This window comes from Mugil cephalus, chromosome 10 (genome assembly GCF_022458985.1).
Source record: "Mugil cephalus isolate CIBA_MC_2020 chromosome 10, CIBA_Mcephalus_1.1, whole genome shotgun sequence".
In the NCBI taxonomy this organism is placed as follows: Eukaryota; Metazoa; Chordata; class Actinopteri; order Mugiliformes; family Mugilidae; genus Mugil; species Mugil cephalus.
Window position 1 is genome coordinate 6476625 of NC_061779.1, and position 15862 is coordinate 6492486.

The 15862-nt window shown below is 40.7% G+C and overlaps 1 protein-coding gene across 1 annotated transcript; it reads right to left on the minus strand.

Moving 5' to 3' along the window:
* Positions 1-322: 322 nt before the first annotated feature.
* On the minus strand, positions 323-15473 carry rspry1 (ring finger and SPRY domain containing 1). The gene is made up of 15 exons (XM_047596781.1): positions 15134-15473; positions 14026-14642; positions 11867-11919; positions 9653-9765; positions 8358-8484; positions 7977-8035; positions 7149-7215; positions 5880-6011; positions 5642-5757; positions 5403-5546; positions 5174-5285; positions 4825-4927; positions 4557-4709; positions 2652-2756; positions 323-2539 (listed from the first exon to the last, which is right to left on the minus strand). Exons 2-15 carry the CDS (start codon positions 14421-14423, stop codon positions 2443-2445), a joined length of 1779 nt encoding a protein of 592 aa, XP_047452737.1. The 5' UTR covers positions 14424-14642; positions 15134-15473; the 3' UTR covers positions 323-2442.
* Between the last annotated feature and the right edge of the window lie 389 nt (positions 15474-15862).

Below are 15862 nucleotides of genomic sequence, written 5' to 3' on the forward strand. Positions count from 1 at the left end.
CACATACATTTAATCACAATTTTTCACAATCCCTGACATTTAATCTTAGTAAAACATTCCCTATTTTAGTTCAGTTATGATTAAATCTTATTTGAAAGAAATATTTATTTTAGCTTTTATTTGTTTCAATGCAATAATCTGCAACAAGTAGTTGCAGGTATCTCAGTCCTTCCCTCCTGATAGAACAGGTATATATATGTATGCCAGACTATTGTCTGGCTTGGCTCTTTTTTTCCCATAACGTGGAGTGGTTTGTAAAAGTCTTTTGAGTGTATGTAGTTCCAACTTAAACTTGTAAGCAGCAGCCAGTCATACAAAATGGTCACATGAACATACATTTATTACAAATACCACAATTCAGGAAACAACAATTCTGCAATAAATCACATCTTTGGGAACTCTGGGGCAAATTTCCTTTGTGGATGTTTTAAATATAACTCACAACTTAATTCTTTACAATCCTGAACCTCGTCTCTCACCTCCATAAGGTGCTCCAGGGAAATACAAGGTAAACACTGACCATACCAGTCTCATCTCATACTGAGAGACGCACATTATCTTCAGAAACCATCCTCGTGTAGTCTGAATGATTTTACAGATTCTGCTCATGCAGTTTGCTGGAGAAGAAACTCTTCCGTAAACAATTTGATTAAAATGTATTTAAATTGTTCAGTGGTGTATTCTGAAATGCCACTGATGTTTCTTGTTGACATAATTTTCTTGACTCTCTCATTTGTTAATTTTGTCACCCGTTTCCAAAAACACAAATGTCAACCCAGAGATGCTTCAAGTAAATGGACAGAGACACAAAGAAAGAAAACAAGGTTGAAAACAGAGGGCGATACTGCAAAATGTGTCATGTTTATACAGAGCACAAAGAAGGGAACCATATTTTTAAAAGTCTGACCCCGTCAATTGGAAAATACACTTTTCAAGTTTTTACATCGGCTGTGATTGGTTGCTAGAGGAAAAATAAATACATTTTACGTCCACACTCTCGAGGTGAATTTGCTCATTCATGTCAAGTATTTCACTGACAAACCCAACTCAAAATTACATAATTTTAAGGATAAACCTGTAAACTCATATCAAGGAAAACAATTTCAAAATTAAAAAATTTCACATTTGTTTCAATTTAACAAGTTTACGACTCAACTCAGAAAACAGTCAAGGAATAAAACCTGGTGTACTTCTCAGCCAACGCGAGTCCCATTCAGAACACACAACGAAATCACACCCTGCAACTGAAAAGTGTCGCCTTTACACAGACGTACATGTTTGTCATCACAAACAAAAAAAAAATTAAGACTTTTCAAAATTAGTCTGACTCACAGTGGAGCCACATTTTACAAATTGTTGCCAAATTTCTTTTAGCACCGATCATGATATATCAGATGAATTCAGAAGATTCTTCGAAATATGCGTTTATAATTGGAAAGGGGGCCACGCTCGGTTTCATTCACACTAACTTTTTGTAAACTCTAATCCCAGTTTATTGTGGTACTTTTTTTTTTTTTTTTTTGTACATGATTGAGACTGAGGAAATAACATCTGAGCAAAGACAACAAAGCACAAAAAGCAGCAGGGTTTATAAAAGTCTGTTCAAATACAGACTGAAATATTTTTGTATATCTGTTATGTAAATGAATCATTCACTTTCTTTCTTGTATGGCAGCTAATTGATTCTGAGAGGTTCTGTCAAATGAATCAGAAAAAGTGTCTTTGTTTGATTTTACTGACACCATATTTTACCCAACAATGAATCTTTCCAAAGTACAGGTGCTGGAAAAAGAGAATGAAATGCTACCTGGAGAATACAATAATTCACATATATCTATAGCCAAAAACAAGACAGTGAGAAACATCTCAAAAGTATCTGTACCTTGGTTTTAATACTGTACTACACGCCGTGTCCTTTTCTGCTACCTAGCCCAGCCAGATCTGCAGACGTGCGCGTGGCGGTGATGGGATTAAATAGTTGTAGCCTCTAGACTGAAAGCGCGGTGGGAGCCTCACTTCTGAAAGAATGTTTTAATAACCTCACGCGGGGGCACAGCAGACGATGCAGATTAAATTGTCTCCGCTCCCCACTTTTGTTCTTTGTGTGAAAAATGCACTGTTAGTAGAAAGTTGATGATTCTTGGCCCAGCTTTTGAGTGGTCAGAAGGATTAAAACAAAACAAAAAAAAGGAAAAGAAAGGAGATGAAGGTAAATGAGGAAACGCTTCAGGGGGTCCAGCTGTGGTTTGATCCCCCCTCCTCTCATCTTCTCGCTTTCTTCTCTCCACCCGTCCATAGCCACCTCCTCTGACCAGAACTTGCAGTTCCGGCATCGTCACACTGTGGCACCATCCTCGCTGCCCCGTTTGACAAGAGGGGATTAGAGGAGAAGACTGCAGGGCTTGTGTGCCTCTTCTTATCGGACGAATGGCAGGAAGTGTGTCAGGAGACGTGCGCGATGAGTCTGACGCGGGTCTGGATGTCTTGGCGGCAAAGGGGGCACGTCTCTAACTGTAAGGCACACTCCATACACATACCACTGGAAGACAAAAACAAAGCGAGAAAAACAGAGGAAACGTAATGTTATTATTTATTGAGACAAGTTGCTGTCAGAGACCTACTGTATAAATACTCTCCGGATGCACACATACCCATGTCCACAGGGCCGCAGCTCTGTGTCGGCCATGACGTCACAACACAGCGTGCAGCAGTTGTCTCGGATGCTGACTTGCTTCAGTAAGGCCAGACGCCGGTGTCTGAGAAACACAGGAGGAACAAATAAATGGCGTTTCCACACTGTGGCAAAGCGTCACGCATGAATGTACACTACAGGCCAAAAGTTTGTAAGCAACTTCAGGTTTCCGTTCACAATGCCCTTCTAAGAAACCAGCATGAGTTCTATGTATTTTGGGATGTATTTACTGCACGATCAGACTTTTATTTGGCTTTTATTGATTTGCACCATTTTCCTCAACTCACCTTTAGGTTTACATTGATGTTACCAGACCATTGGTGAATAAAAGTCAACAAAAGAAAACAAGGGCTTAGTTTTAGGGTCAAGAAGATTTGAAAGAGTCACAAAAACTAAAATGATTCACTTTACCCTCTTGACTTTTGAGAGTCTGCATACAAATGTCCCTTGTGGAAAGAATGCCCGGTATATACCGTGCTGCTGTTAAAGCCAGAGGAGGTTACTTTGAACTAAGAAAAACTAAAATACCTGATAATTATAGTAGAAATGTCTTCTGATAAGTTACTGTTTATAGAATAATCATCTTTATTTTGTTGCAAAGTATACCAATGAAACTATGATCTTTTATATACAAATTTGCTCTTGCTTCCAAACTTTTTGCCTGCAGTGTACACTGAAACGAACAATGGCTGTTAAAGGATCAATCATCCATTATGTTAATTAAGTTAAGTAAGGGCTTTGCAGACAGACAGAAAGAACTACTAAGAACTTTGTAAATCCTCACTTGAGGTCTACTGCAGACAACTGCACCCTCTAATTAATTAATAGTTAAACTATGGAATATTACAGTAATGGCAGCATCGAGGGCAAACCTCTTAATGGAGAGAACGAGCTAGAGTAGATGAGTGCCTGACTCCTTACTGCAGACATGTTACAAAAGTTTCACATTACTCTTAATGGACTTTGATTTTTTTGTATGTATGGCAAGTTTAATATTTTAACTGCTGAAATAAATGTGTTTCCCATAATAGCCTGGTAAGGTCATGTGAAAAAAAGAAAAGATAATGTACGTGCAGCATAAAGCTATGAAGGAGATTGTGACCACTGACTCAATCCAATTTTCAGGTAAGAGCATCTTTTAAGCATTCTCCAAAAGCTGTTTATGTATATTTCAAAGAGCCACTGTGGGGTGGCTCATGAATAAGTGATGTTGAAGCTGCTGGTGTGGACAGACATAATGTTGTAGTGCTCCAATCTTCCTCTTGTTTGCTCTTATTCTCTACCAAAAATAAAGCAGAGTCAGTGGCTGGATAGAGTCAGTTAAGTGCACAAACTCCTGTGTGAGAACTTCTTTCTTGTCAAGATTATAATGTTCTGTTCGTGTTTGCTTTGCGTCAGAGAGGTCCTGATCCAATTATGTTAATGTTCAAGGCCTTGATGCCGCAGTGGGTTGCTACAGAGTCGAGTCAACAGTTTACTGGTGCAGAGTCAACAAAATCTGAAGCTTCACAACGACGACATTTATTACACCGCTGTGGACCTTTCGTATATATATATATCCCTTTTCAAACACAGGTGCAATAAATAAGATTAACAGGTGCATTTCATAGTTTGCTTTATATTTAAAGGCAATAAAAAAGGTCTGTTGTGTTTTCTTCATTTACCTATTTAAAAGGCTGGTTTAATTTAGCCAAGAAAAAGGTCTATGAACAGTGGAGAAACCACAAATGTTGAGTCACGCTTGTATTATGCCTTTCCTACGCTTTTGGACGCTGTGTGCAAACAAATGATTCACTAGGTTGGTTAAGACAACAGATGACATATGCTTTCTATTTTAGGCAGCCGGACAAGCTTCATTTCCTACCTCGGTAGGATGATCTTTTCGCTGGGAAGCAGCGAAGCGAAGTCGTTGAAGGTGCTGAACTTGACGGAGGGAGGGTGACGGAAAGGCTTGGACCCAAAGTTAAACTCACACTGCTGGTAGGACATGAAGCTGGCTGCCGCAAAGAAACCAGACCTGAAGGAGAAGAGAGTTTGTTTAGTAAGAGACAAGAATAAAGGATTAAGAGTGAAGGAGCACTAAACCCAAAGACAAAGTGACAGAAATTCAGATGGTATTTGTGCGAACTCACGTGGCTGATGAGAAGACCTGTTTCTCTGGCGGCAGCTGATGTCCGTTCAAATAGAAGATCATCTGCTTCTTGCTGAGGTCCAACAAGAAGCCGATAGCATCTCCTAAACGAAACACAAGTGCAAATACACACTGAATAAAGCCTCGTCGTGTCGGTTTTGCTATTTCCCTTCCATGGGGAAAGTAGGTAAGTCAGAGCCTGAATGTTGGTCGTGACAGTGCAGTGTGGGTGGTAAAATCATAACACTCTCCAGAGACACCAGAAATAAAAAAAAAACACACAAAAAAAACAAAAACAAATCAGCATGACATTCAAAGCATGTAGTAGCCTTTATTTTCATGATGCATACCTTCCTTCCAGCAGGGATGAGAGTGAGGTTTACTGCGAGCGTTGTACCAGATGAGCTGCCTGCAGCCATCGTACGCACATGAGTATTCATCATCTCCGATCCCATAACCCTCCTGAAACACACACATCATACAGAAAACGTTTCATTATGCGACTGTGGTGCGGTCACATCACGAATCACAATCTTAACATCTGATCGGGGGAAACTGGGGAATGCGGAGGACTATTACATGGTTCAGGAACTTGCTGTCCTTGGTGGCCCATCCGATTTGCATTACGCCAGATGTAATGACCGTCACCTCGTAGTACCAAACGCCCGAATCCACACAGAATGTGCAACGCACGCTCTCAAAGGACGAGGCATCACATCGTGCCTGAAGATGGAAGTAAAAAGAATTGTTTTTCTGTACTTCATGACTTCATTTAAATGTTGCAGCTTGTATGTGTATGTACACACACACGGACATACCTCAAGTCCAGAGGGGGAGATCTTGAGGTACTCGCTGACATCGTTGCTGTTGAGCATGGCGTTGATATTGGTGAGGTTGACCTTCTCGTAAGTGAACTGACGACCATCTTTTAGGACTGGACAGAGGACATCAGGAGAGACATTTACTCTACTTTCATCACAGACTGAAACACACAAATATCTGAGGCTGTCGTGGCCAAATCTGTTTTTGTTTTTTTAAATATTTAAGCCTACTCACACAGGTTGTCAAGGCTCCACTGTGAACAAAACCCGACCTGCCTCTTCAGGTAGTCAGGATGCTCGGCCCATGACTCCAGGACGGCGAGACGATTGCTGATAGATGATTCGGATACCGTCAGTTTGTTCTCGCCTGAGGGCAGGAAGATGTGGACATGAGCAATAAAAATAAAGGAATGTCAAAAAAGCACAACCATGTGGACAACTAGTAACAAAGTCCCTGCAGGAACACTGGCAGCATGTCAACCGAGCAAGAGAAGCTTCAGTGCTCTGTCTGTGTCTGCACAAGAGGCGTTCAGGGACAGAGTTGTAGTTCATTTCCATTCTAGTAAAACAATACACATAAAAAGGAAGAAAACTAATAAAAATAGATTGACTTTAACCTCCTGTGACCCAGCGTCCTCATATGAGGACATTTTAGGTTTTATTGCATCTTATTCTGCTTCATTTAAACCCGTTGTCCTCACTGGTGGACACTTTAGTCTGCCGCCTAGTGGTAGCAAAGGGTCAATACACTAGTCTGTAAAAACATGATAGCGGGCATTTCAGTGGACTCATTCGACGATAAGAAGGACAGAAGTGGACGAGGAACAAAACCCCATCAAATTATATGGTTAAAACTTATTTATTTATTCTTATTAATGTTTCCAGTTTGATATGACCCACAAATTTTATCAATAGCAACAAGTACTCAATAGTACTTGTTTGAGGATGTTGGGACTTTATTGTTCGCAATTCTGTCTTTGCTTAGCCATGTTCAGGTATTAAAATAAACAGTTTTATATTTTGTCACACATGTGACTTTATTTAAAAATAATGAAATAATCCCACTGTCCACATATGAGGACATTGTTGTTTTTTTTTCAAAAACTACTACTTCCTGTTGAAAGATGATGCTTAGTTTTTATACCTCTTAGGTCCTACTGATCCCAAATAACTTGGAGAAATTAAAAATGCAAATCATGCTCGGGTCTCAGGAGGTCAAGTAACAGAAATTGAATCGATTATTTGAATCACCAGATTTGAGACTAAAAAAAAAATACTGTCTCCTGTGTAACACTTGTATTCAGTGACAACTATTTCTATGAAATATGTCTTGTAAATGAGACTTAGCATTAACATTACAATGATTCAGCAACTATTAGGAGAAAAACAAGCTAAGGGGAAGTAAAATAAAGATATAAGTAAATCGTAAATAGCATTTCAGCTCTCTGGTCTAAACAGGAATCCTAATTTTTAACAAGCTTTAACATCCAGTGAGTGGACGTACTGGTCTGGGAGAACTTTTCCAGGGCGATGAGCGCAAACAGCATGACAGTAGGGTGAGCCTCGGAGCTCTGGAGGAAGAGAGACAGAAAAGAGGAAAAAAAATAAATAATTTAGAAGATAAATGTACAAGAACACATGTGGTTTGGTATAATTATGTCTTATGTTATTAACTCACAGTGAGACATTTCTGCAACCTTTAAAAACTCAACAACGGGACAAGTCATGTGCATCTGAGTCACATCATCTTCAGTTAATCGACCGCACAGCCTTCAAGAAATATTTAATTTACCCCAGGCTTTTATTACTCATTAGCATTCATGTGCATGAAACTGCACATCACTTTGTACAACTCCTAGACAGTCGGGTCTTTGGTGCATGTCATACTCCCCTTCTGTTTCATCATTTCTTGTCTGCGTATCAAACTCAGACAATTACCATCCTGACAATAAGCTACTTCACTGCTTATTCTGTTAATGTTATAGTCAGATCACGTCGGATATGTTTTACTGGGTCAGTGTAATTGCAGAGCTTTGCAGAGACACAATAAATTAGAGCAGATCAGAAGACAGGGAGATTCTTATCTAATAACTGGCAAGACCGATCTGAGCAGCGCATTCCACCCGATTTTATTTACGCCACTGATTTTGTAGGACATTATCTTGCCAGTAATTTAGAAGGCATTTGCCCACTGAGGCAGCATCTGATCCCGCCTTCCCCATCACCAACAGAAGGCTGTCACCTCACCAGTTACATAACCATGATACATTTTAATATGCAGCAGCGTGATGTATGTCACAGAATTAAGTAGCAGTTGTCCGTGTTTGCTCACCAGGCTCTCTAGAAGGTACTCAAGAGTTCCAGGACTCAACAAACCAATGCTGGCCGGACCTACAGAATAAAAAAAATGTAAAGGGGATAAATAATAGAAAACATGGGATTTGCGTCAGAATAATTACTTTCAAATAATAGGCACATTCCTGGATGGAGCTAAGGAAGTTTAATCCGATGTTTAATTATATCATCAACCTCACTCTGGTTAAGTAATTGAATAAGAAATTGAGTGAATTTTAATGTAAAATCAGAACAAGTTTAACAGAAGAGACTCTTGTGTTCTTGAAATTAGTTGATTGCAACCAGCTTGAGTTTATAGCGAGCAAGTAACAATCTATGGCATTAAAAACCAAATCAAGTGTGTAAGTGTGGACCGTACCAGCCAGTTTCTCTGCTAGGCATCCCAGGACAGCTGTGGTGTTCCTGTGTTTAGCAGGGTTGAGAGCGTCCTGTCGTGCAACCGCCGAACTTAGACTCAACATGTCGGAGAGTTTCTGGAGAGCATCCTGGAGAGAGGACGTGAAACAGTTACTCTAGTGAACCTGAAGTTTTTAAGAGGGATGAATAGCTGGGAAATTATGACTTTTGAGTTTAACATTTCAAAATGCATTCATGAATCTGACAGAAAATTCTAATTATGATATTATCCCAGCTATTAAAAACAATGCATACTTTACACAGAATGTCTGCATGCAGAATAAGATAAGGAATTTTTTTGCTAATATTAAATTACCGTAATAATGCTAATATTGGATTTAGCGTTGTTACGGTAATTTAATGATTTAGCAATTAGCAGCAGCCTGTGCATGAATACTAAATTGAGTATGAGCGAATTTAACTGTACGAGGTAGAAACTATTTTAAATCTTCATGGTCTAAAAAAAATCGAAGGCATAAAACATCAGATTTTAAATGGTGGCGGTAACATAGATTTTTATTAGTGAACACAAATGTTATGTGAGTCCTGTATGTAGAGTTCGTGCTATTTTAAATTAAGGAAGTGGAGAGAAAGATGTTTTTGGGTGCAACAGGATAAACAACACAAGCAGAAAGTTGCTTGAAATGTGCAAAATTATTTCCATCATTAGTTATGAGACCATGGTGGAGTAAATGATAGTGAGTTTTATCTGCTGTGTACATGTGTTTGCAGTTTTTATCTTTAAACACACGTCCTGCTGGCTCCAGCACATTTCTGCTGAATACTGGGCACAGTACGGAGTTCATTCTGTTCAGAGTGTCATGGTATGTCCTCTGTCCTCATGTTACTTTGGTCAGGGAAGCAGGGGGTCCTAGCCAGATTTTATTTACTCAAAGCAGAAGAGGTGAAACGGGGAGAGGAGGAGGAAAGCAGAGGCCGACTGAAAACAGAACAGGAGAACGATGAAGTGAATATCTGATATAAAAGTAGGATTTTTCCAAATCTAAACTGCTGCTTTTGCTATTTTCCATCCCTACAAGGGCATGGAGTTCTGAATTCTGTTGAAGTGGCTTAAAATATGCACAAGAGGAGACTCAGCAGCCACTTAAATGTGAATTTATAGCTGCCAAGCACAAACATTACAAAGCACAGATAAAAACAAGAAGGTTTTCTGATTTGAGCAAAACCGAGGGTCCAGGGCTGGGTCAGTTTTGAGATTAGACTCGTTATATTCTTGCTTAAGGGACGGACTAGTACCTTGGTGGGGAGAGGACACTCATCCAGTAGAAGGGTGATCACTGCAGGGCCAAGTGGATCATCCAGTGGAATCACACGTATCAGAGACTGGACGACCTCCAGCCAGCCATCGTCTAAAAGAAAACAGAGGAATCAGGAATCGACTGGCTAAAGTCACACTGCTGTCATAATTGTAAATACAGCTTTATACTGTATACTGAAGATGCCTGTTTATGCTACATTGACACTAGTGATGAAAGAAGAACAAGCCACAACTCATTTTCAATGGAAGCCAGAGATATGAAGCGGTGCTCGATATCTAAGTTGATCTAGCCTCAAATTTTTTTTTTTTGAGGCTCCGCTGACGAGGTGTTGCGTAAATGAACCGTGTGTTTGTTTCACTAGTTTACTAGAAACAGTGAAGCTGTCAAGAACATCAACAAGTGATTACGGGAAACTTGCTGGACGTGCAGCTGGCCACGCTTGGCTGTTGTGCAACTTTTTTCTGCTTGCAGTCTGAACGCAGCATTAGTAATAAATAAGGATTTATACTTATGTGCATTTCAAAACATTCTTTAAATCCATTTTCTCCTACGTAATACGCAGAGGTGGTTTTTTTGAGCGGCCCAACATAACAAGCATAATCTAAAAATGTTTCTCCTGTGGGTTTTTGTGCGTTGCTTATGCTCTTCGTGCAAAAGCAAAAAAAAAAACTGCCATCCTTGATGAAACCAGATAACTCAAAGAAAACCAAACTCTGCTGACTACCTAGTCAGATTATGAGTATCAGATGAAGAAGAAACTCCAAAACATGCATTTCCTGTCCATTAGGCGTCTCGGTAAGAAAGCCTCTCTGGCCCTATCACTTCCAAAAGCCAACTGGCTTATGAATAATGTATCGTTGTAGCACATGTCAAACAGAAAGTGACTGGCTGGCTGTCTGACTTGCCGCTTGGCTGCCTTCAGGGTTCGGTATGTGCAAGCAAATACCCAGCTTGGCCGCCGTCGAGCCACACAACACCATCCGTGACTTGTGAGCCTCACACCATATGTGCACAACACAGGGCCAAAACACACAAATTCAAAGGCTACCAACATGCACGCATCGACACAAACCCTCTCCCGTGCACGGCATGGGCGCATCAATCACATTACGCAGGAGGATGCACATAAAAGACCGAATAAGAGTCGGATCTGTCAGTTACTGTCAAACTAAGAATACAGAAACACTGACAGTTCTTCCATGTGCTGCACAGACTTGCACAAATACCCAGAAGTGTATTTAAACCATTAGTTAGAAAAAGAAAAAAACTAATCACAAGATCTGGGTGCAACCAACAGCACATGATGCCTGTGGTGTAAGTCGTGACTATGTCCTTTCCCCAAGTGATGTAACGCCACCCCCAGGCTAGGCCAAGACTGCAGAAATGCTAAAACAACACTACTGTAGCAGGACTGTAAGCAGCAGACGGGTGGTGTTGCACAGCCGCTCTCCTTCTCTGTTCAACGAAGGCTTCCAGTTCATCATCACCCAACGAAATAGTTTCTTCTTGCCAGGAAAAAGCTCAACAGACACCAATGATGAACATATCATCTGAACCCTAACGACTTGGATAACTGGATAAGAGATTTAGCCACGTTAATGCAAGTCAAAATGGGATTGACATGGCCACAGCGAGCTCACTGTGGGATTGGATGTCAGTCAGTCTCCGGCACAAGCAACAGGTAGTCGCAGTAACATTAGCAAAGCAATAAGAGAAGAAAGAGATCTCAGTCAGCAGAACTGCTTCCCTTAAACCCGGCAGCACCACGAATGCTGACACAACCGACCCATCACCGCCGACCTCGTTTGCATACTGACATCAGAGAGCGGGGGTGAACGCAAGGACACGTTTAAATGAAAATGGGGTGGGGAAGATTCAAAACAGGCGTGGCTGGTGTCAGTGGGGTGTCAACGTTGAAATGTCCGCTGCTTATGATGCTTCTGTAATATCACTTCCTCAGCAGTTCTCAACAACAACTCACAACTTCTCACAAGGGCATTGTACTCAGGAGAGACTAGTTTAAATTCTTGGAACTCCTCACCGGTCAGAAATTTTAATGAATTCCCTTGATAATTTGTGTACCTTCATTTATTTTAACATTACAGTTAGTTTAATTTGAAGAAAGAAAAGCATGTGCCAACTTTACAATACTGTGGCTGATGTGCGAATGTGTTCTTCGGTATTTTCTTACCCGTCTCTGCCATCTCATGCAAAGTGATCATGGAGTAAGGGGGCTCTTGGTCACTGAAAAACAAAGCACAGTTTGCATCAAATATGATAACAGCCTAGAAGATGAGAGGAATATTTACAAAGCCGTGTGCATTTATTTCTGTGCAGTTGTGTTTTAAGACCCTGTGACCGCTGCATCTGGAGCAATACATACAGATTATTGACACCTTTGTGGGTTTCTGCGATTACACTAATGGACATTGGGGGTCATGTTATTACGGATAGGTTACGTTGTGATGGCTTTGCTTCAGTGGGTGTTGCTGACGATAATGCTGCTACTGCTGTCGCTTGCCCCAGCCCGTCTAAAGCTCCACACTGCTTTCTCTCTGACGGCCATGAAATCAGACAGCTTAGTTCTCAGATTGCCAAACAAAACTAAGTAATACTGTAACTGAATTCCTCTCATAAACTGCAAACAGTGTACACATTGTGAGAGGGGTGTTTAAAAAAATGACTGTCAAAGCTAAATTGTATGCTAATAAAGCTGTGTTCCTAATGTATTGGTTTCTTCTTAGTTAACATTAGAGCTCATGAATTAATAAGCTATTTTATTTAGAAGTTCTTTTCAAACAGAATTTACAGAAAGAAGAATGAACAGAAGGATGGAATAAATTAAGGGTTTATCAGTCTTACGATTATCAATTAACAAAGCTGTGTTATTTTTCAGCCTGTTGTTGCTTTAATAAAGAATTTGTCACACTGAAAAGCTAGATTACAGTTGGCCTGTGTGGTAAAGCTTTGCTGAAATAATGTCAAGATTTCACAGATTTTCACATTTCAATATGTCAGAAACTGTGATAAAAACAAGCATCTCAATGAGACAAAATATGGTGATATCTTCTATCAAAGGAATTGCAGGGTTCGACGAAAGTTGCCCTGTTTCTTTCAAGTACAAAGTAGGCTGTATAAACACAACAATGAACTTTAAATGTCAGTGATGAAAATCTCTATTAGTTTAGAAAGGGACACAGGCTAAAACCGGACAGTACAAAGGGGCGGTTACGTGGTTATGGTAGATGCTACCCAGAGATGTGACAAAGGGCTTGTGGGCATAAATGAATCACTGCTGAGGATGATATAATAGAGCTGCTCAGAAAACTCAATTTTCTGACCGTTTTGCTGTCAAAAGCAAAACAAAAAAATTCTGGCAATGAAGACGTGGAAGCTTTTAAATAAAATACAACTCAAATGTCAGACATATACGACTGGGCTGCTGCTATCAAAACAGGAATGAGATTAAAAATCAGACAAACATGACTGACTACACTAATGGCTCAGTGCTTATGAGACCGTTTAGTAGCTACACTAATGAAAACGAATGGCTTCTAATATAACAGTCCTGCTCTAAATCTTATTTTCACAAAGATTATGGTTTTCAGAATACATTCAAATATCTGAGAGGATTGTTGTTTTATCAGTTTCATTTAAGAGGCTGTGGTTTGTTACTACTGAACTGTATACACGTTTCTATTATTTTGGCAACTCAGTGGGCAAAAAACACTGTTTTAACTTAAACTGACAGTCATGAAGGCAGAACAAGCGAAAGCTTATTACATAAGAGAAAATAAGTGTATTTTTATGTTCTTATTTACATTTGTGTTGGAAAACACCTAAAAACTCTTCACAGTCACTCCCTCCCTATTTTGTTCTCAACGCCGGCCAAACTCAACAAACTTTGAAGCCACAGGTAACTGATTAAGTACACATAGCCATAATTTGTAGCAGCAGCTGTACATTTTAATATCAGCCTTTATCTGTGGTGAAGAATCCTGGTTTCCTGGAAGAAGATTTTCCCCCGGTTACACTTCATAAAACGACAAGAAACCATTCAGCTACACTATGAAGGCTGCGAGGCTGTTAGGGAGGAATTGTGAAAAGTTTGAACCTAGATCTTGATCTGCAGTTAAAAATATCAAAGCCTGACAAGATCATAAAATAAGATAGAGGGGTGCCACAACAGCGAAGTTTAATAGCATTTGCATTATTAACCAGGCAGGTGGATGTAATTTCCCTAAAACACGTGGAATTAAATCTGCAAGTCATTAAAGTAAAAATTGCGCACCACTCTGACTCTAGCTTCCATTTTCACCATTGAATTATTGATGATATTACTAGACTTACTTGTCTACTAGCGTCCTGATGACAGCCAATGTGTCCAGCACCAGCCCATCCACGTTCTGCTTCTTCCGCCTGGGCTCATGAGGCCCTCGCCCTCGCCGCGGCGGCCTGACCGGGTCCCTCGGCCGACTGCTCCGAGGCTCTCCGGGATCAACGCTGACACCTGTGCCGTGATCCACCCGCCTAGCTTGTCCTCGAGCCGCCCTCGTCGACCCATGATGATGATCCTCCAAGTCACTATCCTCTCGGCACACACAGCTGTTACCCATGGTTCCAGTGCCGGAGACGACTCTCGCAACGGTCTCCCAGAATGGAAGAAGGGAGTTTGAGGAGGAGAGGAAGAGCAGAACCTGGGCAAGGCTCCTGCAGGCACAGAAAGTGATCCAGGCGGCTACTATCATATCATTTGGAGACTTTGGTTTTGGGAGATTCTTGTCCCTGTGGGCTGGGTGGGGTCAGAGTAACTTATCATGCTGTTGCCAAGCAGAGATTGTTTGGGGGTGTAACATACGAAGGTTTAAAAGGACAAGAAGAGGTTGTCAAGTTTTGCGACTTGAAAAGCTCTGAACATCATATGACGCCCAAGGCTCAGGTCCAGATCTCATCCAGAAGTCCCACTGCTGTGAAAGCAACACAAACAGAACAGAAAACGTCAAACTATTACTCCGGAGTCTCTCTTACACGACATCAGGTCTTGTTGTGTCCACAGTAATTCTCCAAACTTCCTGGCCTCATATCCGCTTTGATAAAATCGAAAATAAACTGAGGAAACCTAGAGAGAAAATTAACATTAGCCAATTTAGCTGTGCGTCTCTCAGAAACTGCAGCTCCCCATTTATGATTAACCCTTTCAGTTTAAAGCTGAACGGTTTAAGCGATTAATCCGCGTATCAACACTAAATTCTTCGCATAACAACTAAACGATTACACGTTTTTTTTTTTTTACTGTTGACAAACAAGAGCTTTTCAGTTAGCTGGCTAGCAAGCTAGCCTCCCACAAACCAAACACTGTAACGTTATAAATTACAAATGAAACCCAAGTTTGACACACTTACCCGTACCATTTTGCTATCATTAAGTTAAATCAATTTTGACGTGAAGACATACTTACGTTGTCACGGCTACGAAAACGACAGCTTTCAAAAGCAGACCAGAACCAGACTAGAGGAGTTAAAAAGCAGAGCGCTAACTAGCTTAGCCTGTTAGCTGCTAGCCTCTGGACACTCCTCTGAGTCTCCCGTCAGACCACACAAGTTAACCAACTAAGCGTGGTACTTAACCCCCAGTGAGGTAAAGGGGCGCATTAAACGACGCGTCTATATCCGGCAACAAAAATGTCACACAGATAGCACATTGTCGGCTAATAACGACGCTATCACACCGCTAGCTGCTTGCTAAGTTCCGTAGCTTTGGCAGCTAAACGGTTGGTCATCATCAGCTGGAGGAGGAGGAGAAGGAGGAGGAAGAAGGAGGAGGAGGGAGGAGGTTTCCTGTTCAACGTCAACACACAGACCGCAGTTTCCTCAATAAACAAACATCGATTTCTCATGGTCTTTCATTAAAGCTGATTGATATAGCTAATTTCCCGTATTCACATTCTTCACGGTTGATTTATTCTGTTGCCTGTTGAGTCTGCAAACAAACCACAGTTTTAGGTGTGTTTTTTTTTCTCCACTTCATTGAGCAGCCCATCAGGAAGTGAATTAGTTTAATTCATTAAAGTTACAAAATAATTGTGGTCATAAAGTTTCAGCAGCTTCACTTGACTCTGTTACAAACACTTCAATTTTAGAACTTAGCAAACGTCAGCCAAAAGCAGAAAAGCAACTAAATGCCAAGA